General features: G+C 28.7%; 1 protein-coding gene across 1 annotated transcript in view; it reads right to left on the reverse strand.

Annotated features, from left to right (window-relative positions):
• LOC119607423 (protein sidekick-2-like) overlaps positions 1 to 17,991 on the reverse strand; it is a gene marked incomplete at its 3' end in the record, with an annotated part of 197,875 nt that overhangs the window by 11,776 nt on the left and 168,108 nt on the right. The window contains exons 4-5 of the mRNA XM_037961314.1: positions 11,335 to 11,461; positions 10,998 to 11,121 (exon numbers count right to left, since the gene is read on the reverse strand). Of these exons, the coding sequence (XP_037817242.1) occupies positions 10,998 to 11,121; positions 11,335 to 11,461 (251 nt within the window). The remainder of the gene's footprint in view (positions 1 to 10,997; positions 11,122 to 11,334; positions 11,462 to 17,991) is intronic.

Raw genomic sequence — 17,991 nt, forward strand, 5'->3', positions numbered from 1 at the left:
AAATTAGATAACGAGCAAGGAATAAAGAGAAATTAGGAATAAAGAGAAATACTAATTTAACAGCTATTAAAAGTAGTATATCTTGGAAACTGGTGCAATTATAGTTCTCACATTTTGCACGGAATGAGCGGAATGATTATAGTGGGCGTGGCACCTTCCCTATTAAGAAAATATTAAATCAGTATATCTCGGAAAATATAACAGTTAGAGCCCTCAAATTTGGTCGGAGCCACATAAGTCTCAATGTGATTAGTTAGGATAAAAAGTGGGCGGACTAGCAGCAGGGGCGTGGCACCTCCTTAATTAAATACACAAGTTCGTTTATCTTGGAAACTATTAGAGTTAAAAGCTTCCAATTTTGCAAGAAGAACTTTAGCATCCATAGAAATATTTTGGGTAATAAATTGGCGGACTACCAATGGGGGGAGCGGCACCTCCCATATGAATTAAATACAACAAAATATTTTATCTAAGAAACTAATAGAACTAGATTCCTAAAATTTTGCAAAAAGGGTTTTCATATTCATCTGAACATTTTGGGGAAAAAAACGGACTTTCATCAGGGAGTGGCTTGGAACCCCCATATGAATTATATAGAAAAATTTGTATATCTGAGATACTGTAGAAGCTAGAATCTTCAAATTTTACATGAAGAACTTTGACATTCATGTGAACATTTAGAGAAAAATTGGCGGACTTTCAATGGGGGGATTGGTCCCTCACATATTAATTAAATTCGGAAAAATTGGCGAACTTGCAATAATTTGCGTGGCATCTCTCATGTGTAATTGGGTTTTTTTGCTTTTAGTGTAGCAAAGCACACTGGGTATAGGTAGTTGTTTATAAAAAGAAAACCTATCAAAAATTTTCTATAAAATGAAAATTTGTTGAAGTTTTTTATAAAAAGAAAATTTATCGAAAAATTTCTTTTCTTCTTTTCTAGAAATTAACCACTTTTCTATAGAAAGAAAATTTATCGAAAATTGTCTATAGAAAGAAAATTAATCGAAAATTGTCTATAGAAAGAAACTGCATCGAAAATTTTCTATAGAAAGAAAATTTATCGAAAATTTTCTATAGAAAGAAAATTTATCGAAAATTTTCTATAAAAAGAAACTGTATCGAAAATTTTCTATAAAAAGAAACTGTATCGAAAATTTTCTATAGAATGAAACTGTATCGAAAATTTTCTATAGAAAGAAACTGCATCGAAAATTTTCTATAGAAAGAAACTGCATCGAAAATTTTCTATAGAAAGAAATTGTATCGAAAATTTTCTATAGGAAGAAACTGTATCGAAAATTTTCTATAGAAAGAAACTGTATCGAAAATTTTCTATAGAAAGAAACTGTATCGAAAATTTTCTATAGAAAGAAAATTTATCAAAAATTTCCTATAGAAAGAAAATTTATCAAAAATTTCCTATAGAAAGAAAATTTATCAAAAATTTCCTATAGAAAGAAAATTTATCAAAAATTTCCTATAGAAAGAAAATTTATCGAAAATTTTCTATAGAAAAAAAGTTTATCTAAAATTTTCTATAAAAAGAAAACTTATCAAAAATTTTCTATAAAAAGAAAATTTATCAATATTTTCAATAAAAAGAAAATTTATAGAAAATTTTCTATATAAAAAAAAAAAAAAAATTATAGAAAATTTTCTATAAAAATAATTAATGTATATCAAAAAGTTAATTTTTCAAAAAATTATTTTTAAACTCAAATTTGGGTCTTAACTCCTTTTGCCGTGGTTGAGACCAAATTTTTTTAATGCGTTTTTTGTTCTCATACATGTTTTCATTTAAAAATTGTTGTTGTTACTGGTGGAATATTAACACAGAAAAAATTGGATATAAAAAACCAATCACAATTTAACACACACAAACACACGCACATATTCCCCTGCACGCACATATGCACTAAAAATGTCCTTTATACATGGTTAACCTGGCGATTTCCCTAGAAACCACTTTAGTGTTTTTCAGATACTCAACGCCATAAAAAAAGAAAGAACTTTTGAGTAAAAGGTGCATATAGACATACATTCGCACACTCACAAATCTATAAACATTAAGTAAAACTGAAATTGCGCTTTTCTTTGCATTCATTCATACTTATTTTATTTGACTTTGTTGTTGCTATTTTTCTCCTTCCCCCCTCTCCACAGTTCCATTAAAACTTGGCTTAACTGTCGTTATTTTCACTTTAAGAAAAAAAAGGTGCATTGTAAAATAAAAAGTTGTAAGTAGTAAATGGAGCTGTTGCTGTTCTATTATACTTTTTACATCCTTTCTGTCTACTCATCGTATGTCTGTTGTTGGAGGTTCTTGAGGAATTTGAATATAAAAAACTTAAATTCATATCGAATTGCAAATAAAAATAAGTAAAAAAAAATGTATAACAGAAATATACATACATACTATGTATATTGAATGGAAATCCTTTATATAAGTATGTATGATTGTGGGGATTATAATAGAGTGACCACAAAAACGATGATAAAACATCAGTAATTTTCTTTATTAAATTCTCGAAAATAAGTTTAATTTATAATAATTTAAAACAATAATGATGTAATTTATACGATATTCACATGATTTTTTTATTAATTTTTTGAAAATTTTCTATTAAAAGAAAATTTATAAAAAAATTTCCATTAAAAAATTTTTATTCAAAATTTTAATTTAAAGAAAATTTCCTATTAAACGACAATTTATTAAAAATTTTCCATAAAAAGAAAATTTATTGAAAATTTTCTATTAAATGGGAAATTATTGAAATTTTTCTATTCAAAAAAATTTATAGAAAATTTTCTATTATAAGACAATTTATTAAAAGTTTTCCATTAAAAGAAAATTAATTAAAAAAATTATATTTAAAGCAAATTTATAGAAAGTTTATTAAAAATTTTCCATTAAAAGAAAATTTTCTATTAAAAGAAAGTCAAAAAAATGAAAAGAAATTTTATTCAAAATTTTCTATTAAAACAAAATTGATTGAAAATTGTCTATTAAAAGAAAATTTATTGAAAATTTTCTTTTAAAAGAAAATTTATTCAAAATTTAGTATTAAAAGAAAAATTTCTTTTTTCTTTTCTTTTTTTTAAAGAAAAGTTTTTGAGAATTTTCTATTAAAAGAAAATTTATTAAAAATTTTCTATTAAAAGAAATTTGTTGAACATTTTCTAAAAAAAAATTATTGAAAATTTTCTATAAAAAGAAAAATTATTGAAAATTTTCTATAAAAAGAAAAATTATTGAAAATTTTCTATTAAAAGAAAATTGATTGAAAATTTTCTATCAAAAGAAATTTTATTGAAAATTTTCTATTAAACGAAAATTTATAGAAAATTTTCTATTAAAAGAAAATTTATTAAAAATGTTCTATTAAATTAAAATTTATAGAAAATTTTCTATTAAAAGAAATTTTTTAAAAAATTTTCTATTATTTATTGAATTTTTTATTTATTGAAAATTTTTTATTAAAAGAAAATTTATTGAAAATTTTTTATTAAAAGAAAATTCATTGAAAATTTAGTTTTAAAATAAATTATTGAAAATTTTCTATTAAAATAAAATTTATTATAAATTTTCTATTAAAAGAAAATTAATTGAAAACTTTTTATTAAAATAAAATTTATTAAAAATTTTATATTAAATAGGAAATTATTTATAATTTATTATATAAGATTTATTAAAAATTTTCTATTAAAAGATAATTTATTGAAAATTTTCTATTGAAAATATTCTATTGAAAGGAAAATTATTGAACATTTTCTACTAAAATTAAATTTATGGAAAATTTTTAACTCAAAGGAAATTTATTGAAAATTTTCTATTAAATATTATTTTATTATTAAATATTAAATTATTGAAAATTTATAGAAGATTTATTTAAAATTTTCTATTAAAAGATAATTTATTGAAAATTTTCTATTGAAAGAAAATTTATTGAAAATATTCTATTGAAAGGAAATTTACTGAAAATTTTCTATTTAAAGAAAATTTATTAAAAATTTTCTATTTAAAGAAAATTTGTTGAAAATTTTCTATTTAATGAAAATTTTCTTTTAAAAGAAAATTTATAGAAAATTTTCTACTAAAAGAAATTTTATTAAAAATTTTCTATTAAAAATTTATAGAAATTTTCTATAAAAAAATATTAAAAAAGTTTCTATAAAAAAATGTAAGAAAAATTTCTTATAAAAATTTAATTGACGGAAATTATTTATATATTTCTTAAATCATGCTGTTAACCATTTATATTACCAAAATTTTGCTTAGTGTTTTACTCAAGTAAATAAAAATAATTTTAAAATAAAAAAAAACTCATTTTTGCAATTAACAGAAAATTATAGAGTTTTGTTGATTTGGTCAAAGAAATAATTTATAATTAACTAAAGACAAATTATTGTGTTGTCTTAACTAATAAACTGCAAGGGAATAAATATTTTTCTTAAAACCAAACATTTTATCCACAACAATTTAAAATCAAACTTTCAATTCTAAGTATTCTAGATATTTATGTTTTTAAAGGTAAAAATTTTATATTGAGTTTTACGTTTTGGTTTCATTTAAGAATTTTTTGTACTTTGAAAACCACAGTTGTTTGCTTGTTATTAAGAAATGGTTTTAATCAAATTTCTTTCAATTGCTCTTGATTTTATTTAGTGTTAGATTTTATTTTTTGACTAGTGTCGACATTTTTTTTTTTTTTTTTTCAAATTAATGTCAAAAATTCTCATTCATATATTTGCTGCTTTGTTTGTTGATTTTTCATTAGAAAAGTTATAGGTTTTTATACTCTACACAACTTTAGTGGGGAGGGTATATTGGATTTGTGCTGATGTTTGTAACATACAAAAATATTCGTCCTTTAGTATACCAATCGGCTTAGAATCGTTTTCTGAGTTGATTAAGCTATGTCCGTCCGTCTGGCTGGCTGGCTGGCTGTCCATGTAAACCTTGTGCGCAAGGTACAGGTCGCAATTTTCAAGATAATTGGATGAAATTTGGCACGCACGTTTTATTTGACCCAAGGACGAAGCCTATTGAAAATGGTTAAAATCGGTCCATTATTTCACCTAGCCCCCATAGAACTTAACCCCCCGAAAAGGGCTTCTGAGCTCATAATTATGTTAAATATACAGATATATCGATAAAATACGGCACAACTAAGTTTTATAGAAGTCTTGATGACCCTGCCAAATTTCATAAAGATGGGCCCCATTACAAAGTCCCCTTCAGAAAATTACTTGAATGTCCCAAATTAACTTATAAACACAAATATCGCGATGAAATTCAGCACAATAAAATATTATGTACATATAAATATATTCACAAAATTTTATCGGGCTTGGTCCATATTTGCCCCTAGCCCCCATATAAAGCCTCTTTCAGAAAATTCGTTTTTCATCCATAAATTGCTTAAATGTATCGGAACAAGGGAATATTGAAGATAAATGCTTTATTATGAAAAATAAATCACATTTAATATTCATAACTGGTGTAGGGTATCATATGGTCGGTCACGCCCGACTATACTTTCTTACTTGTTTTTTTTTTTTCTTTTTAAAAATTTTCTATAGAAGTTTTTGTCTATAATTTTTTTTTCTTTAAAACATTGACATATTTGTTTGTTTTCTCTTCAGTTTTATTTTTGTTTTTTTCGTTGCAATAATATGTCAATTCTTCTATATTTTTCTATATGAAAGGTATGTATGTGTATGTATGTACTTTTTTATTTATTTCTTCTTAAAGTGTGTTTTGTGGTTTTGTGAATATTTCATCATTGTTTCCTTTTTTTGTTTTTCTACTCAGTTCATAATCTTCATCATCAATATTAAATTTTTTTCCCTAATGTATTTTTGGTTTGACATCAAAACGACATTTCCTGACACACTCATGTCTCAAAATTTATGCAGATGTTGCTGGTTCTATTCAAAAATATGACAATAATAAATAATGTGTATTTGGAAAATTTTTTTTTTAATAAAATTTTTGTTAAAGAAATACTATGTGTTCGATGAAAGCAATAATAATGTTTGGTTTTTTCAAAGGATGTGCAACTGAAACCATCTTTATATTAAGAATTTATTTATAACTTTAAAACTAGATGATTCCGGTCTTTAAAAATAAACTCTTAAATATTTCAGTTAAGAATTTAGGTTAAAATTAACTTTTATGTTTTTATTTAAGTTTAAAATTATTATAAAAAAGTTTTTTAAACTTACAACTTACATATGCCTGTTAGTTTTATCAAATATCTCTCAACTTCATTAAACAATTTTATATTATTTACCAACAAGTTTTCTTTAAGTTTCTTTCTTTTAATTATTTAATATGTAGTTAATTTTGTAAGTGTACTATACACAGTTTTTTTTTTAATTACTTCTCATTTTATATACATTTTTTAAAATTGTTTTTATATGATAATAAATTTTTAATGGCAGCAAAGAAGAAAAAAACTGGAAAAAACTTTATTAGGTTTAAAATCTTTAATATTCCTCCTATGCTTCCGAATGAGAGTACATCGTTACTACTAAACAGGTATTTAGTGGCACGCATTCATAGAAACACCTTTACAATCCCACCCACATATACTCCTCTATTTTTATTTGAAACTTAAACACACAACGATAGAAATAAATACATAAATACATACATATGTATGTATTTATATAGAAGAGGCACATTAAACTTTGTTGTCACAATTTTTCCTTCAACTAAGCACTTAAAAAGTTTTTTTTTTTTGCTTTTGTTTAAGTGTATGTGTGTATGTGTGTGAATATTGTTTTTCCTGCTTGTTCCTTACATTTCCTTTTCATTACTCTTACCAATCATAAACATCACCCTATTAATACATACTTATTTGTTTAATGTGTACACAGTGTGGAGCAAAACATACTTTTAGACTTAATGAGTTTCTTAAACATCGATCCGCCCAGCTGCTTATTTTGAATCATCATAATACACTGATAACGGTCTTATATAAAAACCGATATTGTGGTATCATTCCCTAAACACATATGGGGCAATAAGTTTGATTAGACATTTAAGCTCTTCTCTTCGGATTAACCACATAGTACTCATTTAAGTCTAGTTAGTTGTGAAATTATTATCAGTTTCATTGAAAGATGTCCAATATTTAAGAATCTATATGTATGTATGTAGAATCTAATGGGGTCTTACGTCCTACTATAACAAATTGGCTTTATAAAAGTGTAATTAGACCATTTCTAGCTTATGCTTCAATAATCTGGTGGACTGCTTTGGACAAAATGTGTTATATCAAACTACTACAGGGAGTTCATGCTGCTTGGGTATAAGTTTCCAAGGTTCTGGAAACGTTGCTAGATATTCCACCCATTGAAATATATTTAAGATATGAGGCGAAGCTTACAGCCGAACGGCTCTTTACTTTAGGCGAACTGACCAAAAGCGTTATAGGACACGTCATCAATGTATATTGGACACATTGGAAGGTTATACACAATTATCGGACGTGCTTGATCGCATACCAGACACAGAATATGTGGGAATCTTTAAAACGCTGATTCCAGATAGAATGTCTTGGTCAAGTGGAACATTGGGACAAAGTGGGCCTGGGGTTCTATATTGAAGACCCAGAAACAATAATATACCACCGCTTACCAAATCATTACACAAGCTTCGAGGCAGAAGTACGAGCAATAACGGAATGCGTAAATTGGATTAGAATAAATATGGAGCCCACAGGGCTTAATATATTTACCGTCAGCCAGAAGGTAATTAGGGCGATATCAGGTGAGATAGAATTAAATCTAAGACCGTATTGGATTGTAAGAAAGCTTTAACTGAATTAAACTCCTAGAGGTTAGGTTTACATCATATGGGTACCAGGCCACTTGAAAGGGCGATCGTAATAGCTTTAAAGGGAAGGGAGCTCGACGCAACAAAAGCCGAATGAAAAATATGGGTGAGAGAATCCCATAAGGCCTCTTGGAATAAAACGATGGGTAGAGCCACAAAGATCCTATGGGATGACCCTGATGAGAGCAAAACGAGAAATCTCCTCAAAATGAGAAAGTTCGAGCTTACTATGATGGTACGTATTCTGAGTGGACACACAGGATTACGAGTACATCTATACAAAATTGGACGTGCGGATTCAGACGAATGTAGAGCATTTGGAGAGGACAGTGAAACTCTGGAGCACTTTCTTTGCTACTGTCAGGCATTCGTCGAAGTTAGATCCAAATATCTTGGAAGTGTTATTATTCCGGAAATAACATTCTTGACTAACACTAATGGGAAAATTCTTAGGAAATTGAGTTTCTGAACATTGAAAAATAGTACATTTAGTGAATTTTTTTTTAATGAAAAGGAGCGCACTACAGACCCGATAGTGGCCTAGGTTGTATTTCGGATTTGATGTAGTATATACCCTCCTATCAACTTAATCTAACGTATATGTATCTAAACTGACTGATAATTCCGTGAATAGACAAGTCTGTTGCTGTAGTTTGCGATCTCTTTTAAAAATTTAAAGAGAATTTATTCACTTCTAGTGAAATTTTAAAGACCCATTCTACTCAAGTTTTTAGGGAAGATCTAAAATGAACTAACTACTTAACGTATTCCATTTCCTTGGACAAAGATTAATAGAGAATATTCTGGCTGTATACTAATCAATAATTTCTGTAATGTTTACTGATTTCATTCTAAAGTTTAAAATCTCAGACATCTCAGGAGAGGTGTAAAATTTACACTCTAGAAATTTGAAGCTAATAAAAGATATTTTTGTTATTATAAATATCAGAGCTTTATCTAGATGATCTTAGTTCATCAAGAAGATTTATAAACTAAATGAACACCGTATATTGAATATGTGATCATCGACTACAATATGATCAAAATATTTAAATGAAAGATGTAAAATTTATTCTCTGGGAATCTAGATTTAACAAGACATCTTCGAAGTATACCATAATTATATTATAAAAATCAAATCATGCCAAAATATGATTGTATAGGTAAAATATGCAAAAATATGCACTAAAAAATTGCTGTCAAAATTCTTAAATTCTTGTTTATGGGTCCATGCAACTCACACCAAAAAACATGCCTATTTTGGTTTCTATGGTTATAACATTGTTTTTCGAAAGCTTTTTCTTACGAATCGAAGTTGTATATTTCTCATTCATTGTATGAGCATTTAAACGTGCTATGAATTTATTGTAAAAATGCCATCTCATTTCACCTTTACAAAAAATATAAAGTGTGATGAATGAAAATAGCACACAGATGTTTTAAGGAATGTAATCATTTGCAATTGGTTAATGATATAAAAACTAATACTGATTTAAAGTAAAATTTTAGGTTAAATATCTTAATATCCAGCAAAAAACTAAATAATGACTACTTCAATTGTAACCAATTACCTAATAACATACTTTCTAATGATTACAAAGAAAGTAGTCTAATTATGTCTTATTAATAATGTGTTGTATAAACACTTTATAATTCATTAGTAATCTTCTCCGTAACTTCATTCATACGATTTACATTGACTTATTTATATAATTACTTGTAAGCGAATTGCTTGGTAATAAAAAGCTTTTCCTAGGTATTATTGCTATACTTACACAATAACTTGTCAATGACTACTACCGTCTACCATACTTTTAAGTACCCAAATAACGACATATGTACATATCGTTCGCTTGTGACTGTTTTTTCCACTCACACACTGAAAACAGTATTTCTGTGCTAAAACCATTGTGTTATACAATAACTAAGCAGTAGGGTTCTATAGTTGAAACGAAAAGTCGACTTTTTGACTTTTTGCATTTTATGAAAAGTCGATTTTTTGACTTTTCGACTTTTCTCATTTAATTAAAAGTCGACTTTTAGACTTTTAGTATTTTATAAATAGTCGACTTTTCTACTCTTTCCGACTTTTTTCGACTTTTTCCGACTTTTCGATTTTTTCCGACTTTTTGACTATTTTCGACTTCTTTTGATTTTTTTTTGACTATTTTTGGACTTTTTTTTTTGAGTATTTCCGACTATCTTAGAGTTTTTGACGTTTTTTTCCACTTTTTTGAAATTCTCGACTATTTTTGACTTTTTTCTACTATTTTCGAGTTTTCGACTTTTTTTAATTTTTTCCGACTTTTCGACTTTTACGACTTTTCGACTTTTATTTACAAAGTCGACTTTTTTCATAGACGATAGTTATCGACTTTTTTTGGAACAAAATAGTCGACTTCGGCTTTTCGACTTTTTTCGACAAAAAGTCGATTGTTCGATTATTCGAAAATCGATTTATGGCAGTGGCGTTGTAAGTACGACAGCTCTCTTACGAACATGGGACTCAGGTTGATGTTCTGTGTTGACAATTTGTTTCTGCATAAAACAAAACAACATTTTAACTCCCTATATGTAATAACTTATTAAAGTACTTATTTATAATTAAGCATGATAAGTACTTGAATCTAATTATATAGCAGTGTTTAAGTAATGTGCCAATGAGTGAAAATTAGTTTTAATTACGCTTTACTTTCTAATGTAAGTTTTCACTAGGAATTTCTTTAAGTTGTCTCTTGTCATGGAGGTTATAATAACTATTTTAACAAAATGACAAAACGCTCTTACACAAAAAAAAGAATTAGTTTATTTAATAAAGTATTTTTATTATACACAATTTAACTTTTCTTTTCAATACCCATTTACTTCAACTAAATCCCAGATAAAGTAACAATTACTTTACATGAATAACCAATGACTGAAAATGAGATAAAAAATATATAGAGAGACGTAGACATACTTATAGTCTACAATACCCATTAACAATTCCTTTTCAACTGCAACTAGCAAGTAATAAAAGCCTACAGTACACATTTACAATACGAAATAAACTTAACATGAAAGAAGTAATATTGCTGCAACAATTTCTATAATTTACTAGTATATCCGTTAACATTATTCCTCGCTCTCTTCATGCCTTTACACTTACCTAGTTTCAATAATAAAATGCGTTACCGGGGCATTTCGTGGATGTTGTGAATGGGCCCATGATAAGTTAACTGAACGTGATGTAAAACTTATCAGTAGTGGTCTTTCAGGTGGATCTGGTACATCTGAGAAAATAAAAAAAATATATAAAAAAAAAACTTGAAAAACTTTACTAACAAATACTAGTTACACAGGATACATATTTACAGACAGAAAACAACTGCACTGCACTTTAAATATTTTCTATAAAAGTTTGATGTTATAGGCATGTATGTTGTATTCAGTTTATAGTATGTATGTAAGTGTATGTGTAAATGTTTCCGACTGCTGTAACTTACCTTGCACCAGTAAATCAACAATTGCTTCTGGTATATGACGGTCATTTACTAGGCATATATATTCTGCTGTATCTATAGCTAAGGCTGGTGCAAAATGTAATGCAAAATTTTCCGATAAAAGTTGTATCTGTAAAATTTTTTAAAACAGAGAAAAATAAACATTTGAGTAAAAATCAAAGGAAATAAATTGTTGCTTGAAATGAGAAAAAAGAAAGAAGTTTATTTTTATGTAGGTATAACTCTTAACTAAATTTATAAAATAATGTTGTGTAAAAAAAGAAAAGTCATAAAACCTATATAAATTTTACTTTAGGAACGTAAAAAATTATAAAAATTAATTAAGGAACATATTGCTCATTTATTATAAGACTGGCATATTCTAAAATTCGATACGATAGTTTTTAATAGGTTAGGTTGAAAGAAGGGTGTATACTACATCAAATTCGAAATACAACCTAGGCCACTATCGGGTCTGTTGTGCGCTCCTTTTCATGAAAAAAAAATTTTTCACTGAATGTATTATTTTACAATGTTCAGAAACTCAGTTTCCTGGACGTAATTCCTAAGAATCTTTCAATCAGTGTTAGTCAGTAATGTTATTTCCGGAATAACATCTCTTCCAATATACTTGGCTCTATCTTCGACAAATGCCTGACAGTGGCAAATAAAGTGGACCAGAGTTTCACCGTCCTCTCCACATGTTCCACATTCGTCTGAACCCGCACGTCCAATTTTGTATAGATGTGCTCATAATCCTGTGTGTCCACTCAGAATACGTCTTATCGTACTAACTTCAGACTTGCTCATTTTAGGGAGATTTCTCGTTTCATTATTCCAAGAGGCCTTACGGGATTTTCTCACCCATATTTTTAAATCAGCTTTTGATGCGTCGAATGGTTGTCAGGTTAACTACTTCGAGCTCCCTTCCCTTTAAAGCTATTACATTCGCCCTTTAGTTGCCAACTACTCCCGAGTGGCCTGGTACACATATGATGTAAACCTCACCTCTGGCAGAATATTCAGTTTAAGCTTTCTTACAATCCAATTCGGTCTTAGATTTAATTCTATCCTAATTGCCTTCTGGCCATTTACACATTCCCTTATTGCTCGACTTCTGACTGGAAGCTTGTGTTATGATTAGGTAAACGGGGGTATATTTCTATATCTGGGTCTTCAATATAGCACCACAGGTCCACTTTGTCGCCCAATTCAGAGCCATCAATGGATTTCTATAAGTATTTGTTCTAATGATCCGCTTGACCAAGACATTCTATCTGGGATCCGTGTTTTAATGTTTCCCACACATTCTGTGTCTGGTATGCTATCAATGCGTCCGATGATTGTGTATAACCTTCCAATGTGTCCAGTATACATTGATGACGTGTCCTATAACCGCTTTTGGATAGCTCGCCTAAAGTAAAGAGTCGTTCGGCTGTAAGCGCCGCCTCATATCTTAAATATGTTTCATTGGATGGAATATCTAGCTACGTTTCCAGAGTCTTGGTTGAAGTAGAACACATGGCAGCGCTTATACCCAAGCAGCATGTACTTTTTGTCCAAAGCAGTCTACCAGATTTTTGAAGTATAAGCTAAAATTGGTCTAATTACACTTTTATAAAGCCAATTTGTCATAGTAGGACTAAGACCCCATTTCATGCCTATAGTTTTCATACATATCGCCCAGCACCGATGTGTCTTGTTAATCCTATTCTCAATGTGGTGTCTCCATTTTAATTTCCGGTCAAGGATTACACCTAAGTACTTAACTTTGTCTATCACCGGTATCTTCTTGCCCAAGAAGCAAGGTTCAGTATACCTAGAAATTTTTGTCTTTCTTGTGAAAATACAGGTTAATATTGAGGCCTCTCGGTTGAGCCCAGCTCAAGGCCGTATTCAGAGCCTCCTCAGCTCTTTTACACAACTAATTTGGATCCTTTCCCTTTAAAAGTATTACAACATCGTCTGCATAGCATAAACCAGAGTAAAGGTGACAATATGCGACCCTGTGGTATACCACAAAATACCTTCTTCCTGATAGTTATATCGTACATCTCGCAGTTTATCCATTTGTTCCTTAGCATGTAGTTGATCCAGTTACGGAGCACTCGGTCAATGTAAAACTGGTCTACGGATTGTGTAAGAGTATCAGTGTGCACGTTATTAAAGGCGCCTTCGATGTTAATGCCATTTTCATATAGATTTATTAAATATATATGTCTATTATTTTCGGTTATTATTAACATAACAAAAAATCGATCTAACACGATCTTTTTTCTCAGAATCATATCTTATAAACTGCTCGGAATTTTGATTTACTCTCTGAGAAGAAGTTATAGTTCTTGTCATGTGAACATAACAAAATCAAAAAAACTTCATCTTCATTTTTCCATTTCAAGTGAAAAGTTTTACATTGTGAAATTGCACTGCTTTTATTAACGACACCTGTACGTATACGTGTTAATGATTTATTGTTATTAACACGTATACTTAATAAGTAAACGTATAGTAGTATAGTTGGGGGAAAAAGTAAAAAATCTATTTTTTTAAGTTTTTTGCGATTTTGATCTTGAAGATGAAGTTTTTTATGATAAGAGCTACAATTTTGCCTTAGCAAGTAAATCAAAATTCCAAACGGTTTGCAAGATATAAGCCTTTTTTTGGAAAAGTTAAATGGGGGGCCCATATAAAAAGTGTAAAACTGGGAGACACTGATCTTTTTTTTTTGGTTTTAAGAAATCATAAAAAACAACATCCCATATTCCTGCTCATCCAATTGCTCTACCAGCATAAAAAGCTAATAAATTTTAAGATTCCCAAATATTTTCCCTTTATTCAAAAAAACAATTCCCATTAGACATTATTTATTAATTTACTTTAAAAAGCTTAATTTAAGCAGCATAGTTTATTAAACTCTAATACCCTCAACTACACTAAGGGATTTAATAACATTTAATAAATTCTTCAAAACTTTTACTCTACATAAGTACATAAATATAAATTTCAAAACCCCACATACTTAACCTCAACTTAATGAAAACATTTTTGTGTAAATAAAACATTTTTTATGGTTTTCCTGCGTTTTGTTAATAACTAATGTAATGTAAACATTTTCTTGGAATTTAGGTTGTTACTAATTAATTCTTCATTAATTACCATTAATAATTTAAATAGTTGTCGGCTTTTGAAAAGTTTTTTTTTTGGCATATTTTCATAACAAATTAGTTGTTAAACCCTTTTTATTTGTTGACGACTATGATAATAATGTATAAAATGTGTGGGTTAAGTGTGGAAATTATTAAAATACATATTTGATAGTTAGTGGATTTGCTTTATAAAATATTATGTTGCAAAATCTTGTAAGAAGATAGGGATTGATTTATCATGAAAAATTCGAAAATTAAAGTTAATCACTTTTGCAAATTAGGTTTGTATTTTTAACCATAAAGGTATTTTGAATCCAATTTCCTTTGAATATGTAAATTTAGAGTCCTAATAGGTGATTTAACCTTAAAATAACTAAAACTCCAAAAGTAAAGTTAATCACTTTAGCAAATAAGGCATCCATTAGCAAACTACTTATTTTCGTTAAATTATTTAAAAGAAAATTTTAAGATTCAGTGGTATAATCCTTTAAGTTAATTTTCTTTTCTTACTATAAACAAGTTTTTCTTAACTATTGACAAATTTCTATGTTTTCCACTCCCAAAAGGAAACCCTTTTAGCTACGAACACAAGTTAAGAAACCTTATGTTTTCCTTTTCACTGAATATAAAGTAGTTCTCGTTTTAAAGTGATTACATTTTATACCTATTGATAAAGAGGAAAGAATCTACAGCCAGGAAATAGTTTTGGTTGTTTTGTTTATTCCTTTAATAAATTTAATAAATATTATGCTCTTTAAGTGAGGGAAAGGCAGGGAAGTTAAGAAAGGATGTAAGGTAAATGAAAGGCTTAAAAACTTTTAATAAATCTCCCAAGTTTAAAACTAAAAAATAAACATTGAAAGTAAATTGCCCACAAACATACAAGCACAAACGAGGGTTACGAGGGTTTTTCTCGAATTGTATAAAGTTTTACATAAATTTCACATTTTAGAGCTCTTTTCGGGGGGCTCTTGACCTCTCGCCTTCCCGTGGCCTGCGGTAGGTTAGTGTTCTAGTATGGTAGGCCGGAGGTTCGATTCCTAACTGAGGCACTGGTTAAGGAGCACACAACAGGTCCTATAACTGACTAACTAACTAACTAACTAACTAACTAACTAACTAACTAACTAACTAACTAACTAACTAACTAACTAACTAACTAACTAACTAACTAACTAACTAACTAACTAACTAACTAACTAACTAACTAACTAACTAACTAACTAACTAACTAACTAACTAACTAACTAACTAACTAACTAACTAACTAACTAACTAACTAACTAACTAACTAACTAACTAACTAACTAACTAACTAACTAACTAACTAACTAACTAACTAACTAACTAACTAACTAACTAACTAACTAACTAACTAACTAACTAACTAACTAACTAACTAACTAACTAACTAACTAACTAACTAACTAACTAACTAACTAACTAACTAACTAACTTAACTAACTAACTAAATCTCCTTCCCATGTATGTATGTACGTAACATCTCAAATGTATGCAAAACGAACAAAATTGGTATCGGCAGAGTCTGTTAGAGAGCACTTTTATTACTCTCTACCGGTCTCGTTTTGTTACCATTATTAAGAAAAGTGCAAATGCTGACAAAAGGTCAAAATACAGAGTAGTTGAAATAATAATAATAATATTAGACATTTTGTATCAAAACGTAAATAGTGAACCTCGTTCTGACACTTAAAAGAGAAGAAGAATTTTTAATATAATTATATACATACTCCAACTACTCTTAACTACATGCATTGCTCATACGCACACACACAATGTTTATAATAACACACCCTGCATTTTTTAAGGAGGTCATTGGCAAATTTTATCAACTTAAAACTGATAATAATTCTGTTCTTTGTTCATATAGAGTTATAATTTTAAGAAAAGGTTTAACCATTTAGGTTTTGATTAATGATTTACTTATATCTCAAGTTTTGCTAGTAACACTCAAAAAAATAATTGAGTAATCTGTAATCAATCCGAAACGGTTGCAGAAGCACGTTAATTATGTATAAATCAAGTACGAAATACTTCATGTACGGACCGTTAAGTAACCTAATTTAAGCGTTTTTTAGGTCAAAGTCATCTTACAATGTACTTATTTTGAAAATTTTCGGTTTGATTTAGAGATTAAAAATAGATTCAAGTATAACCCGCTTAAAATCGGTTTTCCTATTCAGTTAATTGATCTCTCTTAGTACGTCTTGTTTAATCAATCTCTCTTAGTACGTCTAAGGCCAAAATTGAGAAAAATAAAGTCAAATATAGTATGAAATTCTTCTTTCAGTGTAAGGCAACTAGTTGGTAGTTTTCAAGTCTGTTAAAACGAAGGTCATGGGTTCGATTCCCACAAGACACTTTGGTAAAGGATGTGGCCCTTCTGTTGTAGCATACATCCTCTTTCAAACTAACTAACTACAAGATCTGCAGGGTTTATATTATATGCATATGTTATTTTTATAGTATGTTTTTAGTGGTAAAAATCTAGAAAACTTTTTAGGAAAAAACTATTAAGAATTCTTTTTTTTATTTTTTCCTCTTCTTGCCAACTAACTAATGAAGGCATATTCTTATTATTTCTTTTTTTGTACAGGAGGAAAGAACTTAACAAGCTCTAAGGAAAAATTTATTTTCTTTTCGATAGAAATAAACAGTAGGATGGTGCCACTAAATAACATATTGGCGCCTATACATATACAAACTTACCAGTAGTTTTACAAAGAGTCAAGGTACCCTTGCTTGAATCGAATTGATGAAGATTTGGTTTATTGTTTCATGATGTTTATGTTAGAAAGAGGAAGTATTATAACTAAGTAATCTAGCTGGAAGTCAATGGTTTAGTGTGCCTTGTTAGTTTGAAAGAAGAATGTATGTTACACCAGATCTGAAGAACAACCCCTAGACCACTATTTGACATATAGTGCGCTCCTCTGCCAGAGTCTCTGGTGGGAATAGAACCTACGACCTCCGTACTGATAGACTACAACAACACCAACTAACCTATCAAGGCAGTAGGGTACTCTAAGTAATCTAAAAAAAGTAAATTTGTTCGTTACTGCCTATCTATCTATTGGGAACGTCTCTTAAAACTGCAGGGTATGTACGTTTAGATCAGCAGTTATAAGACTTAACTAATGAGTGTAGAAAAGAAAGCTCAAGAATTCACTTGCTTCTTGAATTAGTGGAGGAAAAAAAATATTTTAAAGGGAATAAAAACACCAACTGCAATAAAACTCTTCTTTTTTTTGTGGGTTGATTTTATTTTTGCTTTAAAATGTCCCAGTATGCCGTTTAACACCATATTTTCATCATGCATTTCCGTTGGAAATTGTTATTTTTGTATTTTAGCTGATGTTATTTCTTACTTTTTTACATAAAACGAAACTTTAGTGTACGTGTTGCCATTTTGGCTTTTTTTTTATAAAATGTATAGAAAATAGTGGCTGCAGTGAATGAATAGGGGCGTTACGGTTGGTTTAGTGAAAGGTTA

The sequence above is a fragment of the Lucilia sericata genome, unplaced genomic scaffold (genome assembly GCF_015586225.1).
Source record: "Lucilia sericata isolate MDLA Ls3-8-SP2 unplaced genomic scaffold, ASM1558622v1 Contig000693F_arrow, whole genome shotgun sequence".
Lineage (NCBI taxonomy): Eukaryota > Metazoa > Arthropoda > Insecta > Diptera > Calliphoridae > Lucilia > Lucilia sericata.